At 46.6% G+C, this 26071-nt stretch overlaps 1 protein-coding gene across 1 annotated transcript in view; it reads left to right on the top strand.

Annotated features, from left to right (window-relative positions):
* The window catches only part of ABCA2 (ATP binding cassette subfamily A member 2), a 103408-nt gene that overhangs the window by 47841 nt on the left and 29496 nt on the right, over window positions 1-26071 (top strand). Inside the window, exons 10-25 of the mRNA XM_082208731.1 lie at window positions 1287-1446; window positions 2225-2353; window positions 3572-3739; window positions 5231-5327; window positions 7332-7505; window positions 8528-8630; window positions 9740-9854; window positions 13227-13417; window positions 14811-14961; window positions 15763-15967; window positions 16744-16908; window positions 17517-17697; window positions 18795-19007; window positions 19891-20087; window positions 21109-21291; window positions 22822-23006. Coding sequence (XP_082064857.1) covers window positions 1287-1446; window positions 2225-2353; window positions 3572-3739; window positions 5231-5327; window positions 7332-7505; window positions 8528-8630; window positions 9740-9854; window positions 13227-13417; window positions 14811-14961; window positions 15763-15967; window positions 16744-16908; window positions 17517-17697; window positions 18795-19007; window positions 19891-20087; window positions 21109-21291; window positions 22822-23006 — 2617 coding nt within the window. The remainder of the gene's footprint in view (window positions 1-1286; window positions 1447-2224; window positions 2354-3571; window positions 3740-5230; window positions 5328-7331; window positions 7506-8527; window positions 8631-9739; window positions 9855-13226; window positions 13418-14810; window positions 14962-15762; window positions 15968-16743; window positions 16909-17516; window positions 17698-18794; window positions 19008-19890; window positions 20088-21108; window positions 21292-22821; window positions 23007-26071) is intronic.

Here is a 26071-nt window from a genome sequence, read left to right as displayed (position 1 = left end):
CAACCACTGTGCCGAGCTAGGCCTTGCACAGTTGCCAGGGCTGTTCAAGGCCTCACAGTGCTTCCTCTGGATGCGCTAGGCCTTGCGCCGTTTCCACTGGGTGCAAGGCCTCCGCAGCCGAAGACAGCAAAAGTAAGAGGGGGGTGAGCAGGGGGATGAGGACGGGGTCACTGGCAGGGAGGAGGCAAGCGAGGGAGATGCAGCATGGTGGTGGTAGGGGTCCAGGCTTTGACTCTTTAAAATATAGCATCCCTAGCCTGCAGAATCTCAAACAGAAATATCATTCCACAGGACAGGGGCAGCCACACTAAAAGCCCTGCTCTGAGTTACTGCGAAGTTGGCTCCTGAGGTCTTTGGAGCTTGCAGGAGAGACTCTCCCACAGACCACAGCCATTCACTGGGGGCATAAAGGGATAAGGCTCTCTCTCTCTCAAGCAATAGGCAGAGGCATAGGCAGACTCGGCCCTCCAGATGTTTTGGGACTACAACTCCCATCATCCCTGACCACTGGTCCTGTTAGCTAGGGATGATGGGAGTTGTAGTCCCAAAAATATCTGGAGGGTCGAGTTTGCTTGTGCCTGGTTTGGGGCCTTGAACTTTGTCTGTAACAAACTGGCAGCCAGGACAAGTGCCACAAGCGAGGTTTATAAGCTGGCAGTAGTCGGACCCTGCAAGCACTTGTTTGCAAATCTAGGGCACAGTACAAACCAACCATCAGAAACAAGGCAATAAAGTACACACAAGCCTCACCATCCATCCGCTCATTATCCACTAATTTACTTATCCAAACACAATGAATTATACCCAAACCTCGCTATCTGTATGGCTGATTCACATATCTGAACAGCCAGCGTTTGCCCATTTCCTTACTTGTTTGTTCTTTGCTGCTCAGTGGCAGCCGTTTTCAGCAACCATAGAGAGAAGGAGTGGGGAGAGAGATTGGGCAAAGCTGTTTTTTTATTCATATTTCTTTTGCTGGTTGACGTAACAATTTTCAGAATAAGCCGTGACGGGAGGGGGAGAGATCACAGATTAGAAATCACCGATAGGAATCAGTAGAAATCGTTGACTTATTAGGCAAACGCTCACTGAGGAATGTGTTTTGTGCGGATAATGGAACCTGCATGTACAGCTTAATTTGCAGTTCTGGGGGAATAAAATGTGAATGCGTGGTAAAAATGTGACAACAGCAGCAAGGTTCCCACGGTTTGCCTCCGTTTTCCTCCTTTGCAGCACATTTGTCAGGAAGAGTAAATTTCGATGTCTTTTTCCTCTTCCCTGTGCAGGACCATTGAGCCAGAGGCCCTCAAACAGGGCAACATGAGCTCTCTGGGATTCACCAGCAAAGAGCAGCGGAATCTGGGCCTTCTCGTTCACCTCATGACCAGCAACCCCAAGATCCTCTATGCTCCCGTGGGCACAGAAGTGGACAAGGTCATTCTGAAGGTGAGGCTGTGAGGGAAACTGGCATTGGGTGTGCTACTGAACGTCCCTCACTTCTTCCCCTGCCCTTTCCTTGTTAGGAAGCCTGGGGCTCATCTGCACTGTGAGCCAGCATCGCTTGCATCCCAGTTTAACTGCCTTGTGGCTTTCCCCGAGAAAATCCTGGGGAATTTGGAATTTGGCCAGGGTGCTGAGAACTCTGGATCGTTTTCCTGATCTAGCAGGCTGTTCTTACATGGCAAAATATCTGGAGTTTCCTGGATCTCCTGCCTCCCAACATGGCTTAACAAAAGTCTTATTGGGACTTTTGTTGAAAAGATGAAAGAAAGTACAGTGGTGCCCCGCAAGATGAATGCCTCGCAAGACGAAAAACTCGCTAGACGAAAGGGTTTTGCGTTTTTTGAGCTGCTTCGCAAGACGAATTTCCCTATGGGCTTTGCGTTTTCGTCTTGCAAGTTTGTTTCCTTTTTCTTAACACCGTTAATACAGTTGTGACTTGATTTCGAGGAGCAACTCATAGAACGTGGTGTGGTAGCCTTTTTTGAGGTTTTTGAAGACTTTGGCAATTTTTGAAGCTTTTCCAAAACTTTTCCGACACCGTGCTTCGCAAGACGAAAAATTCGCTAGACGGAAAAACTCGCGGAACGAATTAATTTCGTCTTGCGAGGCACCACTGTACTTTTTCACATGGAACTCATGGGGCGTGTTGTCTTTAAACACCCGGCTGTGGTGCACCTCCTTTTCCTTTGCTTATTCTTTGCTTACTCTGGTTGTTCTGCAGGCCAACGAGACCTTTGCCTTCGTCGGGAATGTGACTCACTATGCCCAAGTGTGGATGAACATGTCAGCGGAGATCCGCAGTTTCCTGGAAGAGGGCAGGTTGCAGCAACGGATTAGCAGGCTGCAGCAGGTACGCTGTTAGAGGGTATGGGGTGGGACAGTGGGACAGGCAAAAAGTGTACCCACTCCACAGCTGGAGCAACAACGTTTAAAAAGGACTAGACCCAGATGAGAGGACAGAGCAGCTCAGGGGGAAGAGTGATGCAAGCACTGCTGCGGTCCCAGGATTCTGGTGCAGCTTGTAGAAAAAGGTGCTTCCTCCAGGGTCTGCATAGGTTTTATCACTGCAGCCACAGGCAGGTCTGTGAAGGGGCTGGTTTGTCCTCCCTGCGTGTGTGTGTGTGTGTGTGTGTGTTTCTGTTCAGCCTGCTCCCACTTTCTGCATCCAGTCCTGGGATATCTGGGAAACCTTCTGGCGCTCAGTTGCATTTCAGACAGTTAAAAGGAAAAGTTGTCACCAACCAATCAGAGTAGACCCATTGAAATAAATGGATCTTAATTATACACGTAAAACTCAGTGGGTGGAACTAATGTTGGAATGTACCCTGAGCTACTAATTTGACTTCTGTAGATTCCAAGCTCCTCTATGTTGCCAGGAGCATTGGAAGCTGCTTTCAACCAGGGCAAACTATTTGCTCTTTTAGCCCTGTTTTAACACTTGTCTGGCAGTGGCCCTTCAGGGTCTCAGGAAACGAAAGACCTTTGTCGCCAACTTGCTGCTCAGTCCTTGTCACTGGAGAAGCCAGGAATTGAACCTGCGACCTTCTGCTTGCCAAGCATCTGCTCTGCTCTGTTGAGCTACAGTCCTTCTCCAATAGAATCTCTTCTGAGACACCAGATGATGGACTCCAAGTACCTGCAGGGAGTCTCTCCCCAAAGGATGCTACTGTTGAATGGGAGCACCAAAAATGCAAGTGGAGCCCATGGCAGTGCTTCTCATAAGCCCCCTGGTCAACCAATGAAGCTCTGCTTCCTGTGCTGTCATTTCTAGAGACCAGGTTGTCCTCTGCTAGGAGCAGGGCCTCCTCTGCGGTGTCACCAGAACTAAAGGATCAATTCTCATTGCACAATGGCACGTGTGTGTGTGTGCAAGCACCAAAGTCTAAGAAGCATGCTGCTCTGCATCTACATCATACTTGTCCAGATGTTGTTGGACAGCAATTCCCACCACCCCATTGGCAGTGCTGGCTTGGGGCTGGTGGGAATTATAGTCCAACAGGACCAGAGTGGCCAAGGCTGGCCTAGAAGTGGAAGCTCCTCATCACCCCTCTCCTTCTGTTACCCGCAGATCGCTGCAGATCTTCGCAAGCACCCCGAAATCCTGAACGTGTCGGATGGTGACCTGCTTCACAACTTCTTGGACAGTAACTTCTCTTTGCCCAACGCCAGTGTGCTCCTGCAGCAGCTGGACACCATTGACAATGCAGCCTGTGGCTGGATTCAGTTCATGTCCAAGGTGAGTGTCCCTGCTGCCCTCTTGGGAGGAGAGAGAAATGGCAGGAACTCAGGGGGCTCATGGAACCCACTTCTTCCAGATTCTGCTCTGGACCTTGAAGTTCTGCTTAACCAGAGCAGTACCTAGAAGTGTTAGAACCCAGGGGCTTTCAATAGATAAATAATTTTTAGGACTAAAATCTCCCTTGCTTTTCATTTTTAAACTTTAACAGACTGACTTCTCAGAAATTGCACAATTAAAAAACAACAACCTGGTGGCTGTTTATCCAGTGCACAGACAAAGAGTCTACAAGACAGAGGCAGTACCTGCCACATTCCACAATAGATTATTGTGTTAACATCTTCACATCAGCAAATTCCAGGCTCTCTCCACTTCAGCACTCATACAAACTGTACTATTGTTAATTAGAATTGTAATATGCCTTCAGATTGGGCAGAAGGGTTGGCAAGTGGAACATTTGTCATTTTTCTCTTTTAAACAAATAACTCAAATGTACTTTTTTCTTTTTTTGCAACTGTAAAACTCAGCAGATATATTTCTTAGATGTTTTTTTAATACTATTAAATACCAGAAATAGAGCATTTATTTCTCCATTTAAAAAAAGAAGAGTGGTTTTTTTCCCCTTTATCAAATGATCAAAGTGAGGGAGCATGCATACCATTCCTTACCAACATTGCAAAATCCATTGTTCCTGCCAGCATTCAAACAGGCTGGAACTGAAGAAATACTGGAAAGTTGGAAGAGCAGCAGAGTGGGACTGAGGCAGCAGAGTGGGACTGAGGCAGTCAACCATAGAATTGTAGAGTTGGAAGGGACCTCAGGGGTCATCTAGTCCAACCCCCTGCAATGCAGGAATCTTTCGCTCAACGTGGGGATCAAACCCACAGCCCTGAGATTCTTGCTGTACCAACTGAGTATCCCACGTACCTCAAGCTGGATCGTAGCCTGGTCCCCAGTTTCTCTTGCGCTAGCTACTCTCCAAGGCAGCCACACACCTGAGATTGTCACTTGTTAGGAAAATGGAGGTTCTACATTATAGAAGCCACTAGGAGATATTCAAAAATGCTTTATACAGTGGTACCTCAGGTTATGTACTTAATTCGTTCCGGTGGTCCGTTCTTTTTTTTTTCTTTTTTCTTTTTTAATAATTTTTATTATCCGGTGGTCCGTTCTTAACCTGAAACGGTTCTTGACCTGAAGCACCACTTTAGCTAATGGGGCCTCCCGCTGCCACCGCACTGCTGCTGCACGATTTCTGTTCTCATTCTGAAGCAAAGTTCTTAACCCGAGGTACTATTTCTGGGCTAACGAAGTCTGTAACCTGAAGCGTATGTAACCTGAAGTGTATGTAACCCGAGGTACCACTGTATATTGTTTATAAATGCTTTAAAATAAATAAACCCACGACAGAAGCAGGGCTTAAGATGACAGGATGTCTGCAGTTCTAGGTTGCTTTCCCTGATGAAATCTCTCTTTTTTTCCTACCACCAGGTCAGCGTGGACATCTTTAAGGGCTTTCCAGATGAGGAGAGCATTGTCAACTACACTCTCAATCAAGCCTACCAAGACAACGTCACTGTTTTTGCCAGTAAGCTTCCTTTTTTTAAAAAAATAACATTTTATTAATTTCCGAAAAATAACAAAAACAAAAAAGGAAATAACACCACAAACCAATTTTTGAACCATAATTTTCTGGTTGAAAATTCCCCCTCTTGGTTCCATTATTTAATCCTTGTTCATGCACGTCCATAAAACTTTATATTCTTAACAAGCCAATTTTTAAACCTTATTCATCTTTTTACAAATGGGAGTTTTAAAAGTTACACTAATGTAGAAGTCTATACACAAAGCTTGAAGAATATGCAGTAACCTTTACCCCTTCTTCTTGGGTTTCAAATTAGCTAATTTGTCCTGCATATCAATAATTGATTTTGCCAGTCGTCTTCTTCTCTGGCGGAGGTTTCTTCCTTCTTAGGAGCTAGCTGGCCTTGGCCTGGGCCAGTAAACTTCCATCCCCTCTGCATCTGTTCAGACAGGGCCCAGACTGGTGCTTAGACCACTACTGCTTTTTGCCTGACCTGCTACTCTGGAGGCAGCTCCCAGAACTGTATAGGTATACTCTTGCACACATTACTCTTATTTTGTATAGTTGTGCAAAAAAAAATTAATTGGACTTTGCATATTTTATACCTTCTTTGCTATCCTGAGTGAAACATGGATGACTGCAAATATTTTTCACCCAACAGGCATTCGTTGCCTGCACACTTTCCATCTTATCATTGAGATTAAAAATTATGGGTTTAAGGGCTAGAATCTTGATTTTTCTTACAAAAACAGTAAGTTCTCTGTCCAACACCATATTCTGTGTTTTTCCTCGGCTCCTGCAAAGATCACAATCCCTTGTTTTGAAGCAAAATTCACGCAGAATTTCAAGCCATTAGGACTAGAAACCTGACTGTGATGGGATGATGAGCTGCTTGTGCGTAAAATCGTGGTCCCTCAGAGTTTGCTAAAATCCACAAACCTCTGTTTGTGACGGAGCGCCTCAAACATGGCTCCTTCAGTCACTGGCAGATTCCGACAGTGGCTGCTTTCGGAATCGCTTCCAACATAAAAGCTCCTTAACGGAAACACATCTTCTGGACTCACGGCGTGACAGTTTCCGGCGAGGAGTGGGTGTCCCTATGGGAGGTCCAGAAACCTCCCCACTGTTCTCGCTGGAAGTGTCCCTGAGCCCTCCCTCCTGCTCACTTTCCCTCAGAGACCCACCTCTCCCCCTGCTGGTTCCTGCTTCAGCTGCTGAGTCTCTCCCAACCTCCGTGAGCCCTTCCACCACCTGTCCCTCTGATGGCAGTTCCCTGACACTGACATTCTAAGCAATTTGCACCCTGGTCCAGTTGCTGGAAAACCACAGTGGGAGAGAAGGCTGTTACACTCATGCCCTGCTGGGATCCGGGTGGCCACTGTGAGACACAGGTTGCTGTCTGATGCAGCAGCCTAGCCCATCTCATGTACCATGCAGCCTAGGACCCACGTACCAACAGGACCGCCTCTCCTGGTATGCCCCGCAGAGGACCTTAAGGTCCACAAATAACAATACTTTGGAGGTCCCGAGCCTCAAGGAGGCTCAACTAGGGCCAGGGCCTTTTCAGCACTGGCCCCTAAGTGGTGGCACGCTCTGTCACAAGAGACTAGGGCCCTGCGGGACTTGACATCTTTCTGCAGGGCCTGCAAGACAGAGCTGTTCCACCTGGCCTTTGGTTTGGACTTGGTCTGACCCTTATGTTTCCCTCCCCTTATGGTCTTGATTTATCAGCTACTTTGAAATGAGGCTGCATTTTAAATTGCATTTTAACCTGTATTTTAAATTGGTTTTCCCCCGTCTTTCCCCCCCCCCTATTATGTTTTTACTGTGGTTTTATTGGTGTTAGCCGTCCTGAGCCTGGCTCTGGCCGGGGAGGGCGGGGTATAAATAAAAGTTATTATTATTATTATATTAGTCTGGTCAGATGTATCACTGCTGGATTTTTGTGGCTCTTATTATGCATTGTTTTCTGTCCTGTCATCCCCGTCCACTCCCCCCCCCATAAAGGTGTGATCTTCCAAACAAACAAGGATGGCACCCTTCCTCCTCACGTCATGTACAAGATCCGGCAAAATTCCAGCTTCACGGAAAAGACCAATGAGATCCGCCGTGCGTATTGGCGGCCTGGCCCAAACACTGGGGGCCGTTTCTACTTCCTTTACGGCTTTGTCTGGATTCAGGGTGAGCACATTCCCAGCCTTCCTATTTCCCGTTCCCATCCATCCTTGGGCTGCAGATATGCCCCGTTCTCTCCTCTGTCCTCAAGCAAGGCAGCTTCTCATTAGATCATATGCCCTGTGCGTGCGGCTGCAAGGTGATGGTGGCGATTTATATATCGCCCTTCCTCCCAAAGGAGGTCTCAGGGCAGCAAGCCCATCACTAATAAAATATAGCTTAAGAACTGATTTATTTATTATTGCATTTATAGCCCACAATTTTCTCGTAGGGAGTTCAAGATGACGTACATAGGTATTCTTCCCCTCCTCGCGGCTAATAATTTCAGGGTTGCCAGGAGCAAACCTTTTGGACATCAAATGCCCAACTCAACGCAGATTTTTTAGGTTTTTTCCTGAATAATGAGGGTGACAGACTCACTTGGGGAGGGCATTTCAGAAACAGGGAGCCGCCACCAAGAAGGCCCTGCCATGGATCATTGGCAACCTGAAAACGCCCAGTGGCAGGACCACCAACAGGACCTCCGCTGCTGCCTATAAATCAACAGGAGGGACTGGCTCACTGAAGCTTTGCTTTGTACTCTGCACCTTGAAGAGGCAGTCCACTTCTCTGGGCCAGCTGCAGTGCAGACTGCCTTTGTCAGCAGCAGAAGTAGCCACGGTGGAAATGGCAAAACAGAAAACACAACATTTTTGGATGTGGTCAAGTTTATGTGATGGTTGGACCACAGCCTCAAGAGGCAAATGCAGAGGGTCAGGTGAAGCTGCATTGGCCCCTTGACACCACCTGGTCCCAACTGAGCCCCTCCTTGCAATATTGCCCACTAGCCATCTGCAGTGGTGTGGCTTTATGCCAGCAGACCAGCAGCTCCTGCCCCCTGGCCAAGTGGCCACAATGGTGGTCTCCCTCCCTGAATCCCCTGGGTGCCAGGACCCCTTCCATGTCTTAAGCATGGCTGGTGACAGCTGAGAGATGGCGTGAGCAAAGTGGGTGACAGATATTTGGGGTCTTTCTCTCTCCCTCGCTAGATATGATGGAGCGAGCCATCATCAACACCTTCGTAGGCCATGATGTGGTTGAACCCGGAAACTACGTGCAGATGTTTCCATACCCATGCTACACCCGTGATGAGTGAGTCCTTGGAAGTGTGTTTGTGTGTGAGCAAAAGAGACAGAGAAGTCCGTTTTGTTTTGTTTTGTTTTATGTTTATTCTGGCCTCTTAACAGAAAGAGCCAAATCTCAAACTTCCCCCTTGCCATCCCATCAGAGATGGCCTTTTGGTCTTTCCAGGGCAGGGTGTGTGTGTCGGTGTGTGATCTCTGAATAGTTGGTTCGGTATGTACAAGTGGAACGGTCCAGATTGCCCTCTATTGGCAGAAGGGCCAAAGCAAAGTTTGGGTCCAGTGGTTGACCGATAATGTTGGAAACAATGTCATAAATGTCTCATACTCTCACTATCAAGGTGTGAGGGTCCCTCTCTTCTTACGGCACTGGGATGAAGTTGCAAGGGTGATGCTAGAGGTCCTCTTATCCCAAGGTCAAACTGCAGCCTGACTTTCTTCCTAACTTTGGGAGAAACTTTGAGTAGAGTCAGGAGGCTGTGTTACCCTGAGGGCAAAGTCATAAGCTTCTGCTGCTGGCTTGACTATAGCTTTCCTATTATTATTATTATTATTATTATTATTATTATTATTATTATTATTTTGCTATTATTAAACCGCCCTTCACCTTAAGGTCCCAGGGTGGGGTATAACACTAAAATACAATATTAGAAACAGTTTAAAACAGCTCACAATCAACAAAATAAGATAGGTTCTAAAAATATGCACCCCTCAAATATCAAAGGCCAGGGTAAAGAGCTGCATCTTCAGCATTCTCCAGAAGCTGTGCAATGACGGTTCCAGATGCACCTCCATGGAGAGAGTTCCGCAGATTAGGAACTGCTACAGAGAAGACCCTCTCCTGACCTACTGCTACCCTCAAAATTCAGAGGGGAGTACAAAAACCAAGAGGGCCCTTACTGCCAATCTTAGCACCTGAAGGGTCTGTAGGGAAGGAGGCAGAATTTCCTTGACCAACAGGATACCTTGAGGACCCTTTTCCTGCTTTTATGTGTCAGGCTTTACCAGCCTGGTTCCCTCCAAAAGTTTTGGACAGCAACTCCCAGTAGCCCCAGGGAAGGTACCCAGTTGGTGAAACCTGTGGTAGATTACTCTCCCCCTTCTTCTTCCTCCCTGCAGCTTTCTGTTCGTCATTGAGCACATGATGCCCCTCTGCATGGTCATCTCCTGGGTTTACTCAGTAGCAATGATGATCCAGCATATTGTGGCAGAGAAGGAGCACCGCTTGAAAGAGGTAAGCACACGGGGCTTGTTTCTCTGGTGGGTGGGCTGTGCCTATTGCCAGGGCCTGGCCCCAATGGTAGCCGTAGTGGCTAATACTGAGCTTACATGTTCAGAAGCAGTGTACCTTTGTCCACCAGATGCTGCGGGCAGTTGCCTTCACTCCCTCCTTGTGGTCTTCCAGGTAGCATCTGGCTGGCCAGTGTGGAAAGCTGCGTGCTAGGCTCAGTGAGTGTTTTGGTCTGATCCTGCTCAGCTGTTGCATTATTTCCTATCTGCTCCAATATAAAAAAACATATATAACATCCCCCTCCACAGGTATCATATAAATTATTGTTATCAATCCACATGTCCAGCATATAATGTCCTAGGACCAGCAAAAAGGCTTTTCCTTATCCATCACAGATAGCTGTTCCGAGAGAAGAATATAATTCAAGACGTGCTCTTCAGGATAGCGTTTTCTGCAAAGATGCTTGGGAGAGTTTATGCAGTTTCATTTATATATTGAATAAGTGGCCACTATATTGCTTAAAACCTGTCCATATTTTCCCATTCCATGAATCACTTCTGAGTTATTTTCTCATCAATAGCCAATCTTATTTAGGCATTCAATAAACACATCAGGGGCTGAGAAATCCACAGGGCACAACATTACTTTGGATGCTTCTGAGGAAACCAGTCCCCAAAATGCTTGCTTTCGTGTGGACACGGGTTAAACTGCATCAGATCCCCACAGTTGGCTTTAGCCAAAGTGGACTTGCTTCCTTTTGGCTTCCATCAGGGATGCAGAAGAGTAGAGAACAACTCCCAAATTAGCCAGTACCAGCCTTGGCTGACTGAGCAAATGGAATCCCCTGCCCCCCTCCCGCTGCCCCGACTGAGTTTCCCGGCCTGGTTCCTGGCACTAAAATCATTCTGAGCATCTCTGTCTTTCTGTCTGACCTATTCTTCAGCACCATGCCCACCTCTCTACCAGGACCCTTGCCTGCAAGAACGTCGCAGCCTGTGCCAAAACCCACCTGCAAGCAGCTTCTCTGTTCCTTCTCCTGGGTGTTAGCAATACCACTCTCTTGGGCAGTTGCTTATCCCTAAGTTTAAAAGACTGCAAGAAAGAGGAAGAAGAGAGGGCATAAAATTTTAGGCCAATTCCTTAATAAAGGAGGATCTGTTGTTAAGTACTTTTGTGTTGTTGTTGTTGTTGTTGTTAAATCATTTTTATTAGTTTTCCAATAAAAACATCCAGTTAACATATCAAATCGTAATCCAATTAAAATAAAAAACTAAATTTAAAAAGACCAAATTATCATTCAAATTATAATTATTAATTTTTCAGGGCTTCCCATAGTCTGGACCTTGAAGCATATCGCCAAATCTCAATCCTGCCTCTCCTCATTGTTTCCATGTTTTCCACATCTCGATTTTAACGCTTTAAAGTTCTCCGTCTCTATGATTCTCAATCATGTCAGACACCATATATCCTTTCATCCATCGAGTACAGCTTTATTTGTATATATATCTTTTTTCAACTGTCTTTTTGCCAGCTCCATTCCAATCCAGGCTGTTATCCAACTCTGTTATCTAAAGTTTCTGAAGTTTGATGACGCAGCAACTCCCAAATCTTTAATCCTTCCAATCCGGGCTGTTGTCCAAACCTCCTTTTGAGCTTTAATGTTAACATGAAAGTGGTTTTCTCATAAGGATGTGTTTTTGAAAAGAAAGAAAAAAAGAAATCCTGCAACTTAAGACAGCAGAATAAATAGCACCATCTAAACAGACCTGTGAAATTGTGGAAGCCTTGGGCTACAGAGAGACAGTAGTAGGTTGTTGCTTTTCCCAGGGGCAGTTTGGAAGGATTGCTCTTTGCAGTGTGGGCCCTCCTCCCACTCTTGTCTCTGGAGAAGCATATTTGGCAGGACTCTCATCTTCTGAACCAGGGAGGGCGGGTACCAGGGGTCCTTGAGCATCTTCCTTCATCCCTGACCATTGGCCATGCATGCAGGGGGTGGGGATGGGAGCCCAACAGCAGCTGATGGGCCTCAGAAATCCTGCACCCCTGTTTTCAAGCCACTGTCAGTGCCCCCAAATAACTCTTGGAGCAGTAAGTTCAAGCAGGTTCTCTGTGGCTGGCAGTGAAAACATCCATCGAGGCTGGTTTGTTTTTGCAGTATATATGTCCTATTTTTATGGCAAATGCCAACTCAGCTGTGCTCCAGCAGAACATCCCGTCTCCTGCTAACGAACTGCTGAGCTCAGCCACTGGAAGAGAAAATTAGGTGAGATCAAGAAGGGGGAGGTGGCAGACACGGACGCAGGTGGTCAGTATAACAAATGGTAGGTTAATGGCCTAGATTAGGATTTCTAGACAGCATTTCCCTTGGGATGGCAGAGCAAGACTGAGCTGCAAATGCAATGCTGTGGCTTACAAATCTTGCTTCCTCCTGGCTGAGAAAGTCAGGGATGCCTCGCTGGTGATAGCAGCACTCAGCACTTGCTTCACAGGTGTTACATGTCTGTTCCTGCAGCAGCCCTGGTCAGTATTACTATTCCCATATTACCTATCCGGGGGACTAAGGTTAAACAGAGCTGCTAGCCTAAGTGTGGCTCTGCCTCCTTCGTGAGGAGAGAGTCTTCCTTCTTCAAATGATCTCATGTGGCACCTACTCTAATCTCACTTCGGCATCCAGCAAAAACCTTCTTATTCTCCTAGGCTTTAAAACAACCAAGCAAACAAAACTGCTTAAAGCCACCATGGGAGTTGTGTGTTTATCTGTTGTGCGGTTATTTATCATCTTTTTCTTGCTGTTTTTCTGTTTCTTAAGTCTCTTTATTACATATAACTGTAATAAATGAATAGTTATATGATATATCTCAACTCTCTTCCAAGGAGTTCAAGGTGGCATACAAGGTTCTGTCCCCATATTATCTTCACAGCAACTCTGTGAAGTAGATTAGGCTGATGAGAGAGTGATTGGCTCAGGGTCACCCAGCAAACTTCAAGATTAAGCAGGAATTTGAATCCTGGTCTGCCAGGTCCTAATCCCATCCCTCTTAACCACTCACACCATGCAGGTTGATTTGGAATCAGCGCTCCCTGGTGGTGAATATACATGCCTGCTGCCACATAACTGGAAGGTGCAGAAAGTGGCATGCAAGAATTAGAATGCCTAAGCAGAATAATAAAGTAAAAATCCAAATTATAATAAATTCAGTTAAATACCAATATTGCAAAAAATAACTGCTCTGGTATTGCACACATATTGTGTGTGCGCAGTACATGCTGTGTTTCACTAAACAGGAAAGGAAGATAAATGGTGGCCGTGGCTCCTATCTAGGGGCCATGGAAGCTGCCCTCTGGGGCTGACGCTGTTACCTTTCTTCCTCACAGGTGATGAAAATGATGGGGCTGAACAACGCGGTTCATTGGGTGGCCTGGTTTATCACAGGGTTTGTCCAGCTTTCCATCTCAGTCACGGCGCTGACTGCCATTCTCAAGTACGGGAAGGTTCTGATGCACAGTGACGTCTTCATAATTTGGCTCTTCCTTGCCATCTATGCTGTGGCCACCATCATGTTCTGGTGAGTTAAGGGAGGGAAGGAAAGCAGAGGCGGAGGGTGAAAAATAGATTTGAACAGGAGGCTTCCTGATTCACAGTTGTGTTTCTCAAGTGGGCAATGGGACATGACCAGGTGGGTCGTTTTCTACCACTTGCTTGAAGGAGGCCGAAAAATGACCAGATGTTTGCTCCTCCCCTACCTTGGGGGCTCAGATCGTTTTTCTGCCTCGCTTGATGCTGGACGTGTTTCTTCTACCACTCTTCTGGCCTTAATAATAAAAATCCCTATGCATTTAAAAACTAGCAGACTAGGGAGAAGGTGATATGCTAGTTTTCTATAGGCAGGTGTGGTTTTTCTTTTGAGGTATGAAGAAGCTTTTAGGCATGAAAGTCCCATGCACAGTCAAAAAGTGGTGTGGTCCAGGCACCTCAATGAGAACAAGGCCCCTCCCAGCACGCCACACTTGTTCTCAACCCTGTAACCCTGGTGAGGCTTATCAGGGCTGCTGATAGTTTAAGAAACTATGCTTCAGAGATCTTCATACAGCCCTTTGACATAATATGTGAATGTGTGTGTATATATTCTCTCTCTCTCTCTGTGTGTGTGTGTGTGTGTGTGTGTGTGTGTGTGTGTGTGTACGCACGTACACACACACACACACACACACACAATTTGCACAAGTAACTTCTACATTTTAAATTTTAATTGCACAAATTTATCCATGTCTTGAATTCACCCCATGGTTTGTTACGTCCCGGCGTGGCCACTATGGAGAGGCAGGGCTGGTGCCTCAAGTGGGTGACAGGAGCTCCAGGATTTCAGCTAGGCAACTCCAGTCAGGCCCCTTAATCTGGGCATGCAGGTGGAGAGTCCCTTTCTGCTGTCTTGGGCATCCTTTCTAAAAGTAGAATCAATGGCATCTTTCTTGGGACATCTCAGAGGTGTACCTAGGCTCCCTTGCACCCTTGGCAATGAGATATATCAGCACCCCCCACCTTGCTCCTTCGCCAGAGGGGCCTGCATGTGTCGCCCACCCACCCAGAGCAGCAGAGGATTGGCCCAAGGAGTGCGTGGACATTCAGGTGGGCTGACTCCTGGCCACACCGAGCCAGAGGGGAGAGGCATGATTTCCCAGGACCAACCTGACCAAGCCATAGTTATGCCCCTGGGGCACATGATGAGATCCAGCAAATGCCCAGCCTCACTTCCTTTTGAGGCCAGCCTCAGCAATCTCAGGTGCTCTGCTGTGCCATGCAGGGTGCTGGAACAGGGGCGCAGCTTTGCCGCCCATTCGGATGGCTTGGCTCGGCTTCTGTGGCTGGTGAACCATCCCTGAGACTGTTCGCTTGCCGTTTCCCCCCTTCAGTGGGAGAATGCAGATTTGTGTTGCATGCCCATCTCTTTCTTCCCTCAGCTTCCTGGTGTCAGTACTGTATTCCAAAGCCAAGCTGGCTTCGGCCTGTGGCGGCATCATCTACTTTCTCAGCTACGTCCCTTACATGTACGTCGCCATCCGGGAAGAGGTGGCGCATGACAAGATTACCGCATTTGAGAAGTGCATTGCTGTGAGTAGCTGATGTGGTAGCCTCCCAGATAGGGGTGGTGGCGATGGTGATAGCATCTGTGGTCATGTAACTTGCTGGCAGGCAACCAGGGGAAGGGAAAGTGAGGCACACATATTTATGCCTGACAGCCCCATATGTTCTGAGAATGCCTTTCTAGTTGCTGGCTAGATTCGCAGGCCATTGTTTGCTATGCAGACATCTTCCAATTCAGACAATTATTATTATTTTTTTTTGGGGGGGGAGTATACAGGTGTTTGTTCCTGGCCAGCTTCCTTGTTTCTTAAGGAATTACTGTCCTGTTTTCCAAACCAGACCTTCAATCAGATTTTGATGCTGGCCCCAGTTATTTTGTTTCTTGAGAACAGCTTTGCCATCATATTCTTTTTAATTGCTTTTCTAACTCTTATGATGGTGAGTTTGAAATCTCTGTGGCAACTGCTGCTGAAGAGTGGGACTGATCTGTATTTCCAAAAATTCCAGGCCAGGGTGGACTTCAGTGACCTCTTTACTCCCTCTCCAGAAGCATAAAGAGGAGGATTAATTATGCAGACATGTGCATGATTTATGCTGGCTTCCACATTTCAGTTTTCAGTGCTGGTGCAGAATTCTGACTATAGCGTGGGTGCAGCCTAGCACATCATATATCCTGGCTTAGAGGATGCCCCCTAACTCATTAATTGTTGTGAGGTACTATGAGCTCCATTTAGTTGTTGGGAAAGCAGCATGTAAATATTTAATCCAATAAAACCCTGCAGCATCTCTTTGTCTCTTCTCCCTCTTCCCTCCCCTCTTCTCCTCCAGTCTCTGATGTCCACCACTGCCTTTGGTCTGGGCTCTAAGTACTTCGCCCTCTACGAGGTGGCTGGCGTGGGCATCCAATGGCACACCTTCAGCCAGTCGCCCGTGGAGGGGGATGACTTCAACCTCCTCCTTTCCATGATGATGTTGATCATTGACGCCGTAGTGTACGGGGTGCTGACATGGTACATTGAGGCTGTGCACCCAGGTATGTGCGGGGGTGAGGGGTGGGGAGACCCGGTTTTGCTGGGTTGCCCAGTCTCCTGCTGAGAGGAGGGTTGAGATCTGTCAGTCTCCTGATGCAACTGACTTAGGCTAACGTACAGGCTCACTTTCCAATCTCCCTCTGTTCATCCCGTTTTATTGCGTTTGCCCTCCACCATTTCCCCCCCAAGGAGCTCAAAATGGTGTGCTTGGGCCCCGCCCTCCCATTTCCCCCACACACAACAATTCTGTGAGGTAGGTTAAAGGTAAAGGGACCCCTGACCATTAGGTCCAGTCGTGGCCGACTCTGGGGTTGCGGCGCTCGTCTCGTTTTATTGGCCAAGAGAGCCGGCGTACAGCTTCTGGGTCATGGCCAGCATGACTAAGCCTCTTCTGGTGAACCAGAGCAGTGCACGGAAACACTGTTTACCTTCCCGCCGGAGTGGTACCTATTTATCTACTTGCACTTTGACGGGCTTTCGAACTGCTAGGTTGGCAGGAGCAGGGATGGAGCACACCCCGTCGCGGGGATTTGAACCGCCGACCTTCTGATCAGCAAGTCCTAGGCTCTGTGGTTTAACCCACAGCGCCACCCGCGTCCCATGTGAGGTAGGTTAGGCTGACCCAAAATCACCCAGTGAGCTTCACAGCTGAGAGGGGGTTTGAACTTGGTTCTTCTCCAGTCCTATTCTGGTCACATCTCCATATCATTCAGCAGCACACAGTTTCTGCCCCAATCCTAGCTCCAGTTTCATGCCAATTCTTCTTCCTTCCCTATAGGAATGTATGGACTTCCCAGGCCCTGGTACTTCCCCTTTCAGAAATCCTACTGGCTGGGAAATGGGCGCACAGAGACATGGGAGTGGACATGGCCCTGGTCACGAACCACACGCCTGAGCGTCATGGAGGAAGACCAAGCTTGTGCCATGGAGAACAGGAGGCTGGGTGAGACAGAGAAGCAGAACTGCCCCATTGGATGTCTGGGGACAGCGTGGAAACATAGAATACAGTACAATCACAACCTCAGCTTATGCAATTTAACTTGCATGGTTGAAGGCCCATCAGTTGAAATTGCACAAGCCAAATGTGTGCAGAGAACTTAAAAACCATTTCCATCCCAGGGAAACCTGGCACTAAAGAGCTCTTAAGCTCTCCACCTTGCTTATAAAGCAAGGTCCTCTCAGCACACCAGTTCTGGGAGATTTTACAGAAACTCGGATCTCGCAAGAGCCTATGTGCTGAGTGGGCCTTGCCCAAATAAGCAAAGTGGAGAGCTCAAAAGCTTCAAAAAGTAAGGATGTTCGCTCAGGGGTGGTTCCAGGGCAGGGGGCTTTGAGTATATGTGTTTTTCAATATACATATCATCCCTGAAACATAACACCCGCATAAAATGTGATCGTACTGTACCAGCATCTTCATAGGCTAGTATTATTTTTTTTGTAGTTTCTATTTGCAAGCTTGCAACTTATGTTGGGGTGGTCTTAGCACTCTGTGTTTTGCGGCATGTTGGCTAGTAACCAGCACACACACCAACGTTTTGGCTTTGCATGCAGACGAGACTCGTGGGATTGAGGAGGAGCCGACCCACCTTCCACTGGTGGTTTGTGTGGACAAACTGACCAAGATCTACAAGACAGACAAGAAGTTGGCTTTGAACAAGCTGAGCCTCTACCTCTACGAAAACCAGGTGGTCTCTTTCCTGGGCCACAATGGAGCTGGCAAGACCACAACCATGTAAGTGAGCCAGCTTGGGTTTTGGTGGGCACCAAAATCACAAAACTGCAGGATGGCAGGGGCTGAGCGGCGGGGAGGGGGCAAAGTCCATCAGATACCTTGCTAAATCTGGGCAGATTCTGCCAGTGAGAAAGGAAACTGCCCCAATTATCTTTCTCCTCCAGAGACCCTTCACCAGCGTGGCTCATCTCTGCCCCTTGGCCTCCCTCTTCTCCTGCTTCAGCTTCTGCCTCTGATTCTGGACTCCTCTCTGCCACAGACTCTCACCTCTCACTAAACCCTGTTACCCCTTCAGCTTCCAATACTTGCCCTTCCCTCTTTTTTCTCCCTGTGACCACTCATTGTTGTCCTACCACCAATCCCTGGGCTCTAAGCCTTCCTCTGGTGGTTCCCCAGCTGGTTCCTGTTAGGGAATCATTCTGCCAGAAACAAGTAAAAAGGGTTCCAGAGTTTTCCTCTACATATGGGAGTGGCAGTCTGAGCCTAATTAGCATCAGCTGGAAGTGCCAATAAGAAGAAGACCACACAGCTTCGTTTTTGCAGACGCCTGATGGCAGATGTCTGACGAAAGAGTGCTGCCTGTAAAATCTGTTGAAGGACTGTTCTTGTAATTTACGACCAATTGCTGTTTATTTTAACCCTCGTAAATATATTTGCTACCATAATGCTTGTACCCGGTCTGGGAATAACAGCTCTTGACCGAGACTTCACAGAGTTTGTGAGTCATCTTTAGAACAACTTTTGTTATTGTCCACTGCTTCCGGGAAGTTTAAAAGAGGTTTTACCTAACCACCAGTATCTGTGCAGCAAAAGTGTGTGGACAGTAACCTCTAATAGTTCATTCCACCACTCCTGCATCTAACCAGTCCATGACATGCAAAAACCAATAATAACAACAATATTAACAGCAGTAGCCCTTTCCAGTCACCTCCCAAAGGCCTGTTGAAATAAAAAGGTCTTCACCTGCCGGCAGAAGGACAGCAAGGAGAGAGCCAGCCTAATTTATCAAATACAATGAAATGAAATGAATCGCCTTGTGACCCCTTCTCTTTGCCCCTGTGTTGATGGGCAGTGTCTCTCCCTCCCTTCCCTCTTAGGTCCATCCTGACAGGCCTCTTCCCTCCAACCTCTGGCTCGGCTACCATTTACGGCCACGACATCCGGACGGAAATGGATGAGATCCGGAAGAACCTGGGCATGTGCCCGCAGCACAACGTGCTTTTTGACAAGCTGACTGTGGAGGAGCACCTGTGGTTCTACTCGCAGCTCAAGGGCATGGCAGAAGATGAGATACGCAAGGAGATGGACAAGTAGGCAGGCTCAGCCCATCCCTCTCCTCCGCACCAGACACTTCCTCTGCAGTCAACAGACCATTATAACATTTTATAGCAATTAATATTTAATAAAAATTACACATTAATTCAACTAAAAATGATGATAATGCTAAGCAGTGTGTGTGTGTGTGTGTGTGTGTGTGTGTGTGTGTGGCAATCATGGATGGTCTAATGATAATGGCTGTATCCAAAAACATTGCCACTTGCTCTGGGATTGGCTAATTGCAGCAGAGCGAGCCTAAGAGATTCAGCAGAGCAGTAAGGGAGGGAGTATGTAATGGGATATATATATAGACCTTCCTATAAGACTAGATGACCCTTGGGATCCCTTCCAACTCTGCAGTTCTATGATTCTATCTCATGTGTAGCAATCAACCTTGGCAGGGGAGGGAACCCCAATGGCTGGCAGGGGCAATGTCACATGGCTATGTAGATTGGGGTTGAAGACCTGCACATGCAACCAGAATTCAGAAATGGCGTGCATATGGTTAACCTCATCCTCAGGTTTCCAGTAGTATTATTTGTACAACCCCAGACATTAATCCTGCCTGCCCCAACTAACCCAGTGCCCTTGATGACGACACAGATGTTTTGGCGTGCCATTCCCACCAGCCAGTTAGCGTGGTCATTTTGTAGTCTGAAACACCAGGTTAAGGGGCGGGGAGACACAAACCAGGTTAGGGTTGGCGCGATTAATCATACTTTGGGCTGGAGAGAGGGGAGGCCAGCGTTTGGGAGAGGGGCAAAGGGAATGCTATCCTCCTGTCATCCCTTTGTGGAGGAGCCCACAAAGTTCTAGGGTCGGACTTGGCCACTGTGGAAGACTAAACCACCCACCCATGTCATTGTGTTCCTCCAGGATGATTGAAGACCTGGAGCTGACCCACAAGTGCCACTCCCTGGTGCAGACGCTGTCAGGAGGGATGAAGAGGAAGTTGTCGGTGGCCATTGCCTTTGTCGGAGGGTCCCGGGCTGTCATCTTGGACGAGCCCACAGCTGGCGTGGACCCCTATGCACGGAGAGCTATTTGGGACCTCATCCTCAAATACAAACAAGGTAAGCAAGATAAATGGGTGCTGCCTCACTCTGCTGGGGCTTGACAGGGTGCACCAGCTACCAACCCACATCGTTTAAAGCCCTATGCAGCCTAGGACCCACATACCTACAAGACCGCCTCTCCTGGTACGCCCCGCGGAGGACCTTAAGGTCCACAAATGACAACACTTTGGAGGTCCCAAGTCACAAGGTGGTTAGATTGGTCTCAACTAGGGCCAGGGCCTTTTCAGTACTGGCCCCGACTTGGTGGAACACTCTGTCACAAGGGACCAGGGCCCTGCAGGACTTGACATCTTTCCGCAGGGCCTGCAAGACAGAGATGTTCCGTCTGGCCTTTGGTTTGGACTCAGTCTGACCCTTATGTTTCCCTCCCCTTACGGTTTTGATCCATGGGCTACTTTGAAAATGAGGGTGCATTTTAAATTGCATTTTAACCTGTATTTTAAATTGTTTTGTTGTCCCCACCCCCACCCCCCATTATGTTTTTATTGTAATTTTACTGGTGTTAGCCACCCTGAGCCCGGTTCTGGCCAGGGAGGGCGGGGTATAAATTATTATTATTATTATTATTATTATTATTATTATTATTATTATTATTATTATTTTTCCTTCCCTTGTTTCAGTTCGGCTGACCTTTCTGGAATTGGGGGGGGGGGGGAGCCAACACTGCAAAGCGGCTTGGCACTGCTTTAAATGCAATGTGTGAATGTGAGCCTTGGGGTGGACAACTAGTTCATCTTTGTGTCAGTAGGGATCTTAGAGTCAATCTTAGAGTTGGAAGGGACCCTGAGGGTCACCTAGTCCAACCCCGTGCAGTTTAGGACTCTCAGCTAAAACATCCCTGACAGATGGCCGTCCAACCTCTGCTTAAAAACCTCCAGCGAAGGTGAGTGCATGATGCAGAAGATTCTTTCCCCAGAACATTGTGGTTGAGTAATGTGTCCTTTTGTGAGGGGCTGTTGCCCTGACCTTCGTGCCTCTGTGACAGCCCCTTTACCTAACCCTCACCCTTTTCCCACAGGGAGGACTATCCTCCTGTCCACGCACCACATGGATGAGGCTGACCTCCTGGGTGACCGCATCGCCATCATCTCTCATGGGAAGCTGAAGTGCTGCGGGTCACCCCTCTTCCTGAAGAGCACCTACGGTGACGGGTACAAGCTTACCGTCGTTAAGAAGCAGTCGGACACCCGAGCCAATGCTGGTCAGTGTTGGGCGTCCTTGTTTCAGGGGCTCCAGGACCAGACAACTGTTCTCTGTTTAAAGAGCAATTTGACTCTGGCCACCCTTGTTTGTTTGTGCTCAGTTTCTAATACTCTGGTGCAGACTGCCCCTGTACATGGAGGTTCCATATAGCGGTTTGCATTAATGGTTGTTGATAGGCTCCTCCTCCTTATCTTCCTGTCCCATATCTTTGTCTAGTTTCCAAATAAAGCCACCTCAGACGGAGGTCTTTATTGGACCACGCAAATCCCATAAGGCTTTTCTGTGTTGTTTGAGGAAGTACTTGTTTTTATCTTTCCTGATTTTATATGCCATCAGTTTTTTTTATTGGGTGGCACTCCCCAACTACAGTGGTGCCCCGCAAGACGAATGCCTCGCAAGACGGAAAACTTGCTAGACGAAAGGGTTTTCCGTTTTGGAGGTGCTTCGCAAAACGAATCTCCTATGGGCTTGCTTCGCAAGACGAAAATGTCTTGCGAGTTCCTGCAGGGTTTTTTCCCCTCCCCCCCCTTTTCTAAGCCGCTAAACTGCTTATCAGCTAAGCCGATAAGCCGCTAAAAGCGCTAATCCGTCAATGGGCTTGCTTCGCAAGACAAAAAAACCGCTAGACGAAGAGAATCACAGAACGGATTCTTTTCGTCTTGCGAGGCACCACTGTATTCTGGGCCCACCAACCCATAAGGATGGAAAGCCATACTTGGGATGGTTAACTATCCCTAAATATAGGAAGCCTTCCTCTTTGGCCAGGTTTAATTGATTAGATGGAAGATGCAGTAAAAACCCAATGGCTGCTGCCCTTGTGACAACTGCTCTATCTAGCATGTCCATTTCTACTGTAGTTTCTGTCAAGGGGCTAGGAAAGGCCTGATACATCCCATCAAACACTCCCTCCCTTGCTGCTCTGCTGAGTCTCTTATGGTCACTCTGCTCCAGGGTCAACAACAGTGCAAGTGACAATGTTTTTTGATACAGCCGTTCTCATTAGAGAAAGTGAATAGAGAAGTTTTCTCCCTCCCTCATGACACTAGAACTTGTGGACATCAAATGAGGTTGAACGTTGGCCGATTCATGTAGGAAGAAAGTACTTATTCATGCAGCACATCGTTATAAACTGTGGAACTCCCTCCTGTACGGGACAGTGATGGCCATCCAACTTGGATGACTTTAAAAGAGAATTGGACGAATTCATGGAGGAGGGCAATGTTATGAATGACTACTAGCCACAGTGGCCCTGCTCTGCTTCCATGGTCGGAGGCAATAAATTATTCTGAATCTGAGGGCTCCTGTGCTCACGTTTTGCTCGCGGGTTTCCCATTGAAGAATCTGCTTGACCACCATGAAAACACGATGCTGGACTAGATGTGTCCCTAGCCAGATCCAACAGGCTATTATGTGCTTATGATATGCATATGTGTATTTTTGTTAATGTTCCTGGTTGTAAACTGATATTAAGGTGACAGCAAATAAATTATCTTTTTCTCTTCTCTCCCGCCCCCTCCTCTTTGTTTAGAGTCTGGGCAGACCCACAGCTCTCCCTGCCAGTCTTCCATCAGCCCTTGCTCCGAAGCACGAGTCACTCAGTTCATCAAGAAGTATGTTGCTTCCTGCCTCCTCATCTCTAACACCAACACAGAGCTCTCCTACATCCTCCCCAGTGAAGCAGTCAAGAAGGGCTGTTTTGAAAGGCTCTTCCAGGTACCAGGCAGTTGGTGAATAAACAAAAGGGGGGTGGACAGGACTGGTTGGCTGGCATCCATCTGTCTCATGAGACAATGGAGGAGTGCTCCTTTGGGGGTGAAGTCAAACTGTTGAAGAGTTACAGCGCCGGCTGTGGAGACTGATATGGGAGAGATGTGTTTTGTTGCAGCTGGGACAGAGGAAAGCATCTGGTTGTGCTGCTACGGATGCACCATGGCATTTATTCTTTCTGTGTTCCTCCCAGCTGTCATTCCTCCTCTGGACACTGCTGTGGATGCACGACCTGAGTGTCTGTCTCCAGGCACTGCGGTCGTTTGCAAGTGATTCCTATATGGGGGGGGCATTAATGTTGCCAGCCTTCATGTCCCGTTTGCAGACATCTTTAAATTGGGGCCCAAAGGGTTTGGTTTAAATTTTGGAACTGTAGCCACACCCTCAAAGGCCTGGGCATGTGAATTACAGGGCTTTGGCGGTTGTTTGGTAGGCACTTAAGAAACATTTTAAAGCAATAATGGATTGTTTGTTTGTATTCTTGTTTGCTTATTGCATAAAACCTAGACGCCGCTTGATTGCAAAAAAAAAGCGCCCCTCAAAGCATTTTTTTTAAAGATAATTATCAATGAGAAAGATTAACTGCTGTAAATCTTTTTTTAAAAAAATAATAGTTATTAAAGTTTTAAAAGTTACAGAAAGAAGCAGCAGAAAACACCTTTTTAGACCTAAACAATACAACACATCACAATAAAGAAAAAATAAGAGAGAGAAAAGAAGAAAAAATAAAATCCATTAACAACGCAAAAAAGAAAAATACAACACATCTTCCCATAACTTAACTTTCATTAGCTTATTTCCTTGACCTCCTCACACCTCCCTTTTTTGTATTCTAGTTCAATTATCTGTTTCAGCAAATCCTTTCCATCTTTTCAAATTTTTGTCCTGTAATTTATCTTAATATAATGTAACTTTACTTTCCCTCCTGTCACCAATTAACAGTCAGTTTTTCCCAAGTTCTTTATAACATTTCTGCTAAAGCCACATAACATCATTTCAACATCCTTCTAACATTCATTAATTTTGCAATGTTTCTGTAAATAGACTTTAAATTTCTTCCAATCTTCCTCCACCGACTCTTCTCCCTGGTCTCGGATTCTGCCAGTCATTTCCGCCAATTCCATGTAGTCCATCACCTTCATCTGCCATTCTTCCCGGGTGGGTAGATCTTGTGTCTTCCAGTACTTTGCAATAAGTATTCTTGCTGCTGTTGTGGCATACATAAAGAAAGTTCTGTCCTTCTTTGACACCATTTGGCCGACCATGCCCAGGAGAAAGGCCTCTGGTTTCTTCAGAAAGGTATATTTAAATACCTTTTTCATTTCATTATAGATCATCTCCCAGAAAGTCTTAATCCTTGGGCATGTCCACCAAAGGTGAAAGAATGTACCTTCAGTCTCTTTATATTTCCAACATTTATTATCTGGCACATGGTAGATTTTTGCAAGCTTGACTGGTGTCATGTACCACCTGTATATCATTTTCATTATATTCTCTCTTAAGGCATTACATGCCGTAAACTTCATACCTGTGGTCCATAGCTGTTCCCAGTCAGCCATCATAATATTATGTCCAACATCTTGTGCCCATTTGATCATAGCAGATTTCACCGTTTCATCCTGAGTATTCCATTTCAACAGCAAGTTATACATTCTTGACAAATTCTTAATTTTAGGATCTAGTAGTTCTGTTTCCAATTTTGATTTTTCCACCTGGAAGCCAATTTTTTTGTCCAAGTTATATGCCTCCATTATCTGGTAATAATGAAGCCAATCTCACACTTTCTTTTTTAATTTTTCAAAACTCTGCAGTTTTAATCTGTCTCCCTCTTGTTCCAAAATTTTCCAATATTTCGGCCATTTGGCCTCCATATTGAGCTTTTTCTGAGCCTTCGCTTCCATTGGTGACAACCACCTTGGGGTTTTATTTTCAAGCAAATCCTTATATCTTATCCAAACGTTAAACAGTGCTTTTCTGGCTATAAATCAAAGCTTTAAAAAAGTTAAAACAGTAGACTAGAAACAGAATTAAACTCACCTCAACTTTCTAAACATATGGTGAAGGTGACTGATCTCCGTATTCCTGTGTTGTGATCTCCACTCCTTCCTCCATCAAACAGAAATTTGCCTTCGAGATTGCCTTGTCCCATGCCCACTCAACCACTTCCATCTGCAGAACCAGCACAGTTACAGTTCCCACATAATATCCATTCCGCACTTGCAAGAAATTGATCTTTTAATGTGGCAGCACCCACACACTTCGGAACTCTCTGCCTGTTGACATCAGGCAGACTCCTCCACTGTACTTGTTTTTGGCACTCACTAACATATTTTGTTTAGGCGAGTCTACCCAAATATGTAGAACACTGACATGTGTTTTAATGCAGTTTTTAGAGTAACAGTGATTTTAATTATTTTTTGAATGTTTCAAATAGATGTTTTATTCTTTTTGTGAACTGCTTTACAAGCTGCCTATGTGAACCCAATAATTAGGTCATGTGCAATAGCTCATCCCCTCTGTTACTCTGCCCAGCAACTGATACTCAGAGGTAGACTGGCTCTGAATGTGGAATATCTCTATAGCTATCATGACTAGGAGCCATTGATAGCCTTCTCATTTGTGATATTTTTTTTTTAGCACTCAGTGCTTTTTTTTTAGAAAAAAGGTGCCAGTTCTCACCATGAAGGTGTTAGAGTAAGTGCCCACCTTTAACATGGGGTGGGGGTGGGGTTACTGCATACCCTCAAGTACCCCCAGAAGAAGAAGAAAAAGCACTGCTAGCAGCACCCTTTAAATCGGTGGCTATAAGCACGTCTTGCGGCTGTGAATTCCAAAAGGTAGTTGTGCATTGTCTAAAGAACAAGGAAGGCAAGATCAGGGCCTGCTCCAGTCACGCTTTCCCCTCTTTCTGAAGGCCAGCTGCTACCATATTAAATGTGGAAAGGAGCATCTGATGGCAGCCAACACCTGCTTCAGTGTTCTCTTTTGTGAATGTGTGATGCCTGATGTAT

Source organism: Podarcis vaucheri (assembly GCF_965113315.1).
Source record: "Podarcis vaucheri genome assembly, chromosome: Z".
NCBI classification, from domain to species: Eukaryota; Metazoa; Chordata; class Lepidosauria; order Squamata; family Lacertidae; genus Podarcis; species Podarcis vaucheri.
This window is presented reverse-complemented; position numbering and strand designations above follow the sequence as displayed.